Source organism: Haliotis cracherodii, unplaced genomic scaffold (assembly GCF_022045235.1).
Source record: "Haliotis cracherodii isolate W230 unplaced genomic scaffold, xgHalCrac1.p SCAF_2, whole genome shotgun sequence".
Lineage (NCBI taxonomy): Eukaryota > Metazoa > Mollusca > Gastropoda > Lepetellida > Haliotidae > Haliotis > Haliotis cracherodii.
Genome location: NW_027266275.1, coordinates 81,419,258 through 81,431,307, shown reverse-complemented (window position 1 = coordinate 81,431,307; position 12,050 = coordinate 81,419,258). Strand labels below are relative to the sequence as shown.

Here is a 12,050-nt window from a genome sequence, read left to right as displayed (position 1 = left end):
CGACTGCCCCTGAGGAAGTAGTATTCTGAGGTCTAGTATCATTTAAAGCGTTGAATGACACATTTGTAGGGCAGGACATGTTTACACTTTTCATGAACACCTGGTGTCATCACTGATTTTCAGTGATCCCTTCATACAACACTGCTATTTTGCCCAGTGGAACCTGTTTCGGCAGATAATCAAGACTGGTTATTCTCTGGCATTGATGTTTTCATTATATTGTTTTGTAAATTCCCAAAAGCAAAATGCTATATTTTGTTCAGCAATTATGAATATTTGACAGCTCCTTTAGGCAGTGGGGTGGCAGAGTTGTTAAAGAAGAGGACAGCGGCCAGTGTGAAGGGAAAAGTCAGTACTGCATTATGTCTGATTTAGAGTGAGTGAGTGAATTTGGTTTAACACCTTTTCGCTGCTATTCAGCCAATGTCATGGCCGGGGACACCAAGTGTACGGTTCAAACATTGTACACATGTGGTAATCAAAATCTGAACATTTGCGTCACAAGACAACACTTTAACCACTAGGCTACCCCGGAGCCCCATAAGAAGTATAGTCAAATGCACAAATAATGAGTCTAGTCACAAACGAAAGCAATCGACATAAGTAGGCAGAGGCAATCCAAGTTTCAGCTTCATATAGACGCAATATTTAATAACATGCATAGATTCTAAACATTTTTTCAAATTAAAAATATAAATAACTTGATCTGAAACATTCTGTCAATGATCTGAAACATAGGTTGGTGTCACCATTGGTAAGAAGAACCATGCTAAACTTCAGATTCATCTGCCCAGCCGTTACACAGGATTGTTCATGAACCATTCGACACACAGCAGTTGATGCAAGGGCGGATCCAGGGTTGATTAAAGGGTGGGGTCCAAAATATCAAAACTCTCTCTCAGTCAATTTTACTACCTACAACCTACTACAATGGTTTTCAAACAGGGGGGGGGGGGTGGGGTTCAGAACTCCTGGACCCCCTCTGGATCCCCCGATGTGATGGACTGCGGATGGTGGACGAATGCAGGGAAGCCAAACTTTCGGGCATGAGAAAACGGTAACTAACGGTAATTTCAAAGTATATTGATCTCCCTGATTGCCTTTCAGCCAATGTGACAGCACCTAAAAGTACATGTATGAGTAAGAAATTAAAATGTCCCAAACATGCATCAGTAGGGATGAGACGTCAGGGAGACAGGATGAGAGAGGCGTCGACCATGTTGGCCTGTCTGAGAGCGGTCTCCAGTAGGTCCGCCCGAGCATTCATACCCTCCCTCATCTTCCAGTCCTTCAACATTGTGTACACCTGGCCACAAGAAAAACACACTTAAAGGGGCACTTTGAGAATTAAGTAAACACTGCCAAGTCAAGTTAGGATCGAAACTGTTCATCTGGCCACAGAATAAAACACCACTTTAAGGGTTAATGTTCTTATATAAAACAGGAACACAATACCCACCCACCACCATGGAGGAGCAATACAAATGTACGGTGAATTTGAAAAATACTCAATTTTGATTTGTCAATCAGAGGTATCAAATCACAATACACCCCCAGTGATTGAAACAGACGATTTGATGGCAACTTCAGTGCAGAAGTTAATATTTTTCGCATAGTGCTTCTTTAACAGTAAGTGTTGGTAGGCATACATAAATAATTATATTTACAATTATAGGCAACAAAATGCAAAGTTGTGGCTACTCAATTTTCAAAGGACCTCTGGCAATACATTTTGTGCAGAAATCATAATAGAAAATAGCAAAGAGAATGTATTCCAAGATTTGAGGACAACAGAGAGCTTGCTATTTGGCTCTTTCTATATATGACTGTTACGTCATATCTTTTGCATCACAATGAGCGACCTTTGAATGGCTAAAATTGTTAAATGGTTAAATCTACATGTAACCTAGCTCTGCATTGAAAACACAGTATGTTTATGTCCTAACTATATCTTCCATTTCCACCACATCAAACAAGTTTCCACTGACTGCTCAAGAACTCTCACACCAGACTGATGTGGTGGTCAAGTATATTTTCAGTTGTCTCCCATTATACCTTGGCTTTATAAAACAACAGACCTGGGAAGATCCGGGCTAGAATAGGTCTTCAGCAACCCAGGCTTGCCGTAAAAGGTGACAATGCTTGCCGTAAAAGGTGACTAACGGGATTGGGTGGTCTGCCTCGCTGACTTGTCTGATGCATGTCATTGTATCCTAATTGTGTTGATCAATGCTCATGATGTCAATCACTGGATTGTCTGGTCCAGACTTGATTATTTACAGATTGCTATCATATAGCTGGAATATTGCTGAGTGCGGTATTAAACAACAAACAAACAATATGAAACCATATTTCTGCAATTGCCAAAAATGTATGATCAGATAATCCCCAACTAATTCCCAGCTGATATCATGTATTCGTCCATCCACAGACAGATGACCAGTTGCATACATTAACAACAGGGCAACACAAACAATCACCTGCAGCTGGGAGTTGTCTGCATACACTTCTCTGAAGCCGTCGATGTCCTCCGTGAGGAAACCGAGTCTATTGGCCAGTAAGTCCCAGTCTCGTCTGTGAATCTTCTCCGCAATTTCCATTAAGATGGCATCGGACGGCACCTGCCTCACTGTCATACGACCTTGAGGACTGATGGTGGTTGGTCGATATGTTGGGGGCGGGTTGCCAGGGGTGAAGCCAGCTTGCCGACTTACATCTCGACTGCTGAACTGTACAACAGAAAACACATTCACCTCACAATCCATGTGACTTTGGGAAACAATTAATATAAAACAAAGGTTTGGATGTGTTTGGGTGTCTGTGGGAAGGTAGGGTGGTATGATCAATTTATTTTACTTTCCACACGAGTATTTCAATCACTAAAGATAAAACTCTGTGTGTGTGTGTGTGTGTGTGTGTGTGTGGTGTCTGTGTGTGTGGTGTGGTGTGGTGTGGTTGTGGTTGTGTGTGTGGTTGTGTGTGGTTGTGTGGTTGTGTGGTTGTGTGTGTGGTGTCTGTGTGTGTGTGTGTGTGTGTGGTGTGTGGTGTGTGTGTGGTTGTGTGGTTGTGTGGTTGTGTGTGTGTGTGTGTGTGTGTGTGTGTGTGTGTGTGTGTGTGTGTGTGTGTGTGTGTGTGTGTGTGTGTGTGTGTTTGTGTGTGTGCGTGCGCACGCATGTGTGTGAGTGACTTTTCATCATATTTTAAACTCCGGTATTGTTGGCACACAAAAATACAAGCTTAATCTCATGTTTATTACAGAGATACATGACATCAAACATTTAAAACCAATTTATTGACTCATAACTGATAATGCAATAATTGCGGTTTTTAAACATAATGTCTGATGAATTGAAAGTAGATATGTATGCTGAAAGGTTTTGAAAAAATGTTTCTATAACATTATGAACTAACCAGAGAAAAATAAGATATTTTTGTACAGTCTACACAAATGGTGATCTTTACTGAAGTAAGTTGATATCAGACATCTTTATGACATCACAGCAAAATTGTATCCTAGCAACCATAAGGTCCCTTTTCTCCGGGTGGGTCACAAATAATGTTAGTTTCAACCGAGATACCACACACACTCTGTCCTGGTTCCATGTCTGTAGTACCATTCGTATCAACAGCTGGGACCTCTCCCCACCATGTGACGACAGTCAGCAGTATTCCAGCTACATCACAGAGGGCTGCAGGTCGTCAAGTCTGGACCAGGCAAACCAGTGACTGGTCATGACGACACACAATCTGCCATGTCACCTGTCCATCGTCAGCTCTTCACACATGCAAGGTATGCTTGAGACCTTGTCTCATCGGAAGCCCCATTGAGGCATATGCACAGCCTCAGAATCTCTACACATATTTAACACATGGAAACGTTTAGGTTTATTTTAACAATAATAAGGAGCAGGCATGTAGAGGTGACTACAATTATTAGGTTATGAAACATTGCATCATCCTGACCTTGTTCTCTCTCAACAATAACAAATATTGGTAACATCTTTGATTACTATAGTATGATATATATGTATGAATACTCTAGCTGTATGTGATTACTATAGTATGATATATACCCCGGTATGTATGAATATTCCAGCTGTATGTGGTACTCAGATCAGCGGTGTGCTGTATTTCCTAGGCTAAAAAAATTAATAGTAGTAGTCCTGGTTATCAGGCACCGCCTGCATCATCATCAAGTCTGCCACACATTTTATTTTTATTTTAAAAAAAAAATCAAAAAAATCCTAATACTTAAAAACAATGCAAACCAATACAGCAAACGGCTTTACTGCGCATCTCGTGGTATGGTCATGGCGGCATCAGGAGTTTGTGTGCTTGTTTATGTAGGAAGGCCTTTTCCCAGGTTGATGGTACACAAATGTATATTTCGTTACATACAAGTTTGAACAAGCAAAAAACAACAAACCGCCAGCCTGCACTATATTTTTTTACTGCCTGAGAACCAATTCTTTTATTTTTTTAAGCCATAAACTTGTTCTGTGCACTCATGTTATTACTGTGACAGTTGGTGGACAAATTGTATGCTGTGTACACCCATGTTATTACTGTGCCAGTTGGTGGACAAATTGTATGCTGTGTACACCCATGTTATTACTGTGCCAGTTGGTGGACAAATTGTATGCTGTGTACACCCATGTTATTACTGTGACAGTTGGTGGACAAATTGTATGCTGTGTACACCCATGTTATTACTGTGCCAGTTGGTGGACAAATTGTATGCTGTGTACACCCATGTTATTACTGTGACAGTTGGTGGACAAATTGTATGCTGTGTACACCCATGTTATTACTGTGCCAGTTGGTGGACAAATTGTATACTGTGTACACACATGTTATTACTGTGACAGTTGGTGGACGAATTGTATGCTGTGTACACCCATGTTATTACTGTGCCAGTTGGTGGACAAATTGTATGCTGTGTACACCCATGTTATTACTGTGACAGTTGGTGGACAAATTGTATGCTGTGTACACCCATGTTATTACTGTGACAGTTGGTGGACAAATTGTATGCTGTGTACACCCATGTTATTACTGTGACAGTTGGTGGACAAATTGTATGCTGTGTACACCCATGTTATTACTGTGACAGTTGGTGGACAAATTGTATGCTGTGAATGGCCGGTGGTCTACATTCTTACAAAATAACGACAACATCACTTTTTTATTGCCAAACACGAGTCCAAATTTACTACCCCGGGTTCCCGCCCCACTATTACCTGACCCTACCCGGGTACCCGCTGTTGGTCTCAAGAGATAAGTACAAATGTCTGATTGGGAATAGTTTGACTGTAGCCCTACCAAAATGTATTTAGATACTCTCATAAAACGATCTGGTCATGCATACACTGAAGTTGACTGATGTTTTACCTCTATTCAAACATATAGAGTCAGAAGAAATGCGTGCATAGTCAGAAAGAAATTCGAACATTAGTCACTTGTAGTGTAACCGTGGAAGTTCTAGATAATTTAAGGGGCAGTCGGGTAGCCTTGTGGTTAAAGTGTTCACTCATCACGCCGAAGACCTGGGTTTGATTCCCTACATGGGTACAATGTGTGAAGCCCATTTCTGGTGTCCCCGCCGTGATATTGCTGGAATATTGCTTAAAGTTGCCTAAAACCATACCCATTCACTTACTCCTCAAATGGTTGCATTTGTTGAATACATGTCCAGGTTAGCTTCAGTGAGGTGGCAGGATTTTGTACATTCTGTTACATTTCCCTTCATTTCTGCTGTTGCATACAACCATACTCACTCAGTCACTCTAGATAATTTTTGTCATTAAACACTATATCAAGTGACTAACAACGGGTCCGGGTAGTCCTGTGGGTATCCGGGTCCTACTCAGGAACAACCCAACCTGAGTACCCGAGTTACCCGTCCCAGCCCTACCAAACACTAATAACAATGCTCTGATCCCACCTCTGGCAGATTTCTGTGGACCCTCTCCCTCATGTCCTGGGGCAGGATGTTGAAGGCGAGGACGGTTTCCAGCATCGACGGGGGCAGCTTCATCACCCCCTCCACAAACTGATCCTCGTTGATCATCCCTTGAAACAGACCACGACATAATGCATCTCTATTCACCACTGGGTTGAGGAAATAGGAAACATTTGCATGCATGCAATGATAGCATAAGGGACACAACTCTGTCAAAACCCCAAATTATCTCCCCTTGGTCGAGTAAAGAAATGACATATTAACAGATATGTAAATGTTGTAAGAGTAAGAATGTTTAGTGTAGTACACAACTTTGAGTTGTTTTCACTCTGTTGTTACTAAAACACTCAAATTATTTCAGAAAAAATTGTACCTCTTCCTTGTGGATCCATTTGTTTGAAAAACATGCTGCTCACTCTCTGTATATCATCCTGCAAGCCAGACATTCACAATGAAGTTAAACAAAACACTTAATTGCTATCAACTTAGTTTAAGGTGTTTTCAAGGTATTGTTACATTAAAGGTGTTTTCAAGGTATTGTTACATTAAAGATGTTTTCAAGGTATTGTTACATTAAAGGTGTTTTCAAGCTTTTTTAGAACATTTCCCTTATTTTCCGGAGAAGAGCAAGATATGAGCACGGCATATTAAATCCACTGAATAACAGATTCCACATTCAACTATGACTGCATCTTCCCGAGGCAAGAGCGTTGACTAGCATTTATATTGAAGTCTAGTTTCCACCCTTGCCACATCAAGCCCACTTTCCTGTGCTAAATATGATTGGACAGCTCATATCAATAGTCCAATCAGAGAATGTTTCACAACATCAACATCCACGACTGCTACACCTTTGTATGAGAGTGATTTACCGCTGCCTGTCTTTCTTGACACGAATATGTACTTTACATCTTTAAACCCCAGAACGATTGCCTATGTCAGGGATGAAATCGTGAATTATTTTTTGTTATCTGACTGACTCGGTCATCGCCTATGGTATTTGCCATCTTTGTGAAGCTATACAAGATAAGAACAACGATCTGATTGGATTCTTGATCTACCAAGAAAAATGGCCTTGATGTGGCAAGGGTAGAAACTAGTCTTTGATAAAAAGGTTAGTGGACACGCTTGCCTCGGGAAGGTTGTATGACTGTAACTGTCTATACAATCCGAGAAGCACCTTACTGAGTTATCTTCGGGATAAACTCGTCTCATGATGCGAGACAATATATCCTTGTTGAGAGGGTTGCCATTGTTGAGCAGGCTGTAGATTGCTGTAACAAGAATTCAGATAGTACACATCACAATCATCAGATCAGGAAGTTTGACAAGATACTACCGGCAGTCAAAATAAATGATCGTATGTGAGAAATATTACGGCCATAGAGTTATTATTTATACTTGATATTACAGTCCTTTTAAGGAACACAGAATATATAGTACTCAAAAGAAGTAAAAGAACACCTGATTCTTTCATAGTTAATCATGGCATGACTTCGTTATAACGAACTCAGAGGGACCACAAATTTTAGTTTGTTATAACCGTAGTTCGTTATAAGCATATACATGTATACAGCAAATGGCTGGGACCAAAAATAAATTTGTTATGTCTGTCAGTATGTTATACTGACATAGGTGTCTGTACTTTGAAGTGCTTAGATTGGGATATTTAACAATGACACATGAAGGGATTCCCAGTCTGATTGTCAGACAGTAATGATATATCAAGTCATTTAGATTAATGTCACATTACAAACATATATTCATGTAAACTATGCATGTGACTCAAATATCGTCAACAACAGTGCTATGACACTGGCAGCATGATGACACTCACCTCTGGCCTTGGTGCGATTATCCTGCATCTCTGCCCACTTCAGCGCTCGGAGAAAAGTCTCGAATGAAATTGTTCCATCCCCAGCTTTGAACTGTTTCAGGATCTGACATGGGACAGAAACGATCATAACCTATGACGAAGCTTCCGATTGTTTGTTGTTAAACACCTCACTCAGAAATATTCCAGCCTCAGCAGCCTGTAAATGGATCGGCTGGTCTAACTCGGAGACTTGGTAAGTTGTAATTTATCAGCATCAGCATTTTTATCAAAAATCTCTTCCACATCCCCCTTTTTCAAGGTAACAAAAACTCAGAAGGTGATATAGGGTATATACTTTTGTAGTTTACATAGATTAACTGTTTCAATCACTGACTGAATGAGCTACGAGTAATTTCGCTTTTAACCATTTCCAGCAATATCCTGTCTGGCTACACAAAACATATGCTTCACACATGAGTGGAATTAAACCGAGGGTTGGTTTGAGTTCAGCTTTAACCACAAGCCTGTGTCAAGTAGGGCAACAAAATGACAAAAAGTGCATAAAATGTTTACAGTTTCTACAGACCGTTGTTTGGTATCTAAACAGTTGCAGTCATTTTGTTGTTTTGTCATATGACTAATACCACCCAAAACCAGTATTTTGCTAGGAGTGAGTGAGTGAGTTTGGATTAACGCCACTTGAACAGTATTCCAGTTATATCGCGGCGTGTCAGCTTAATGTGGGAGGAATCCCTAAAGTGATGCAGGTCTCGGACGTTTACCACTTCAGTGAAACCCACGAGCCTGGGTATGGTGCTGACAAACCTAGAAACATAATCGGGGCGAACCAGGATTCAAACCCATTATCATAGGTTTCTGGAGTGCCCAAGGGAGGCAACTCTGCACAGTGAATTGCAGTACCTTAGACAACTGTGCCACCTGTGCACGCAACAACTGTGGCATGCTGGTTACAGGCTGGTTTTGAGTTGAGACTCCTTTATTGTTGGTTGAAAAGGGTTTTATCACTATCAATGCCTTTGAATCTATTTTTAGTCAATAGCCATGATGGCTTTATGGCTGACATAACAGGAGGTAACAAATAACATGTATGAGAATTTATTTCCTTCGTAAATCTGACAATTTATGATCAAATGTTCAATACAGTGAGGTAAGGCATGTAAGTTTCACATACACCTGTGACTTTTGCCACTAGTTTGAAGTGTGAGTCAAGTAAAACTGATTTCCGTCTGGTATGCTAAGTTTATAATGGCACATACACTGGGAGTAAAATTGGGAGAAAAGGACAAGTTCAATTTCATAGCAAATTAAAGAACTCAAACTCAAAGATTTTTGCAAACACTGATATTATGTTTTACTATGACTGCAGCCAGTTTTTTCATTTACATTTTTAAAATCAACACACTAATAGAAAGGCACTGGCCCTTACATTCCTGATGAAGGCATCTGACTGTAGCTGTGATGCCCTCAGCTTGTCCTCTGTCAGTATCCCATCGACAGTACATCCCAGCTGCTGAAACCTCTTCCACAGTCTCTCCACCTCTGCTATACTCACTGAAACAATCAAGAAACAGCAGTGAGTGTTTGTGCCACAGGGCCCTCATCACGATGTCTAAGTACCGGTATGCCCTTTGGATCCCGTTTATATCCCGGTGTGTCAGCTTGATGTGGGAGGAAAGCCCGAAGTGATGTTTACCACTTCGGTGAAACCCACATGCACAGGTTTAGTTCTGACAAACCTGGAAACATAATCAGGGCAAACTAAGATTCGTACCCAAGATCATAGGTTCCTGGCGTACCCAAGGGACACAACTTTGCTCAGCGCATTGAAGCACCATAGACGACCCCTTGAAAGACAAACGTTTCAGAACATCCCGCACGTAAAGGAAACAATGGATTAATGTCTGCAAAACCTGAGGACAATTTTGTTTTTGGCATTTACAGGAATGTATTATTTTTTCCGAAAAAATCCCGAATGCCCCTCAGAATATCGAGTGGTTGGCCAATAAATGATAGTATTTCTAAGCGTGCACAGGAAACTTATTTTATCCATTCTGTTTTTTTAGGAATTGTTACATTACAAAATGTCGGCTTTTGGGATACTGATTTTCCTGGTAAACATCAGGGTCTAACTCGTAGAAATTGTTATTACATATCTGCCAGTGATGAACTTTTCCAAGTATGTATCACAATAAACTGTTTGTCAAAGGATATCAACAAGAATAATGGAATAACAGATTTCATAAACATAAGTTTTTGTTGTAGGTGGAGCTTCATAGACAGAGATTATCAATGGAGCGAGGGCAAGGGTAATACATGAATTCTTACACGAGTTTCGTAAAACCAGAATGACACACATGCGTGTGTAACACTTTCATCATTACCAATTATTTCTTGATCCTTTTGATCACATCTTTAGAAATAGCACAGATTATGACACGACCGCCATCTTAGATAACCCCTATTTCCAAATGACTTCAATGATATTCAGCTATGACCTTGTTTCTAGCCTCACGTTACAATGAGATCTGAATGACGTCAACAATGCCACCCAGATAAACAATGCCACCTGGATTACTGCAACAATACCCTGGTTCCTGTGAAGTGATATTTACACTGGTGCACCACATACAATGTTTAGGAACTCAGTTATTTCTAACCCTATGGGTAATAAACAATGCTAGATAGGATTCAACAGATCAGCCCTCATTTCAGCATGTTGAATAACTCACTGTTCTTTTAATCAACTATTCATTACATCATTTATTAAATTAGCCAGGACAAACAATAGTACCCGGGTATATATTCATAGGTTGTATATTCAAAATTCAGCCTGAGCGTAATGGTGACGTTGTCATAACTCTGACTGTAAACACTACAAATACTAGCCAACTTCAAGGACCCCCCATAATTTCGAACACTGTTTACAATAATAATACTCACAAGGCTGTCTAGGTCAATTAGACCGGGAAGTGTCACTACATTTCATATTGACAACACCTGTAAACCAGGCTCCCTGTGGAGTATGACAAGTAGAGTGAAGCACAACCTGTCAACACCCACCCACACAGGGACTGTGACAAACAACATGGACGTCCGGCTCTAGTGTCCAGACAAATCTAGATATGATGAAATACATCCCAAGTCAGGCTATAATAACTGCTTCAGACTTACAAAGATAACTTTAATTTCATCAAATTGCATGTCCAATGAATACTTAGTAAAGTTATAAATCCTTTTTAAAAACTTCTGAAGTTCAGAAAATAAGAACTTTAAACATATAACCAATTTTGACCAAACCATTACCAGCTAGACCCCACAAAGCTGCTACATCCATGGTTCAATGATGTATATTAACTATAGAAATATAAAAGAATCAGGTGTTCTTTAACTTCTTTTGAGTAGTATATATCAGCCCTGAAGAATATCCTTGTCAAGTTTCCTACCAATCAAAACCCACAGTTGTCTTGAAGCAGTACATTTAATACTGTCGTGGAATATAGTTTTAAACATTTAAATTTGAAATAATCTGGATCAAAAACATTTTTGTACTTAATGTTGTTTATAAAATAAAGCCCACCTGTTAACACGACATCAACTGTTAACATGACATCAACTGTTAACATGACATCAACTGTTAACATGATATCAACTGTTAACATGACATCAACTGTTAACACAACATCAACTGTTAACATGACATCAACTGTTAACACAACATCAACTGTTAACATGACATCAACTGTTAACACATCAACTGTTAACATGACATCAACTGTTAACACAACATCAACTGATAACATGTCATCAATTGTTAACACGACATCAACTGCTAACATGACATCAACTGTTAACATGCCATCAACTGAATGACTAAGGTAATGAATTCATATAAAAATCATTTCCTCTTTATTAAAAACATGTGATACCATATCCAGAATTCTGTATGACATGTTAAACATATGTTGCCATATACTGACAGACAACATTAACTTGTCTACATACAGTCAACCAAACAAGTACCACATATCAACTTGACACAGAGGAGACAAGGTTACACAGGCAATAGATTGTCATGATGTTACTATATATGGAGATCCTGAGAGTAAGTTGCCATGACAACAGGTCAATATCACTGGTTATACTGCCGTCACTCACAATATTCCTGCGAGTGAGTGTTAATCACATTGCAATGTACGTCATCGGTGAAATAACAGCCACACAAACACATGAACAACTGTGAAGACAAATACC

The 12,050-nt window shown here is 39.9% G+C and overlaps 1 protein-coding gene across 3 annotated transcripts in view; it reads right to left on the bottom strand.

Moving 5' to 3' along the window:
* LOC139468585 (uncharacterized) overlaps window positions 1-12,050 on the bottom strand; it is a 37,898-nt gene that overhangs the window by 359 nt on the left and 25,489 nt on the right. For all 3 annotated transcript variants that reach the window (XM_071250654.1, XM_071250653.1, XM_071250655.1), the window contains exons 3-9: window positions 9,226-9,350; window positions 7,800-7,902; window positions 7,148-7,236; window positions 6,336-6,393; window positions 5,945-6,072; window positions 2,481-2,729; window positions 1-1,306 (exon numbers count right to left, since the gene is read on the bottom strand). The exon at window positions 1-1,306 is cut by the window's left edge and continues 359 nt beyond it. In XM_071250654.1, the coding sequence (XP_071106755.1) occupies window positions 1,187-1,306; window positions 2,481-2,729; window positions 5,945-6,072; window positions 6,336-6,393; window positions 7,148-7,236; window positions 7,800-7,902; window positions 9,226-9,350 (872 nt within the window). In that variant the 3' untranslated portion in view covers window positions 1-1,186. The remainder of the gene's footprint in view (window positions 1,307-2,480; window positions 2,730-5,944; window positions 6,073-6,335; window positions 6,394-7,147; window positions 7,237-7,799; window positions 7,903-9,225; window positions 9,351-12,050) is intronic.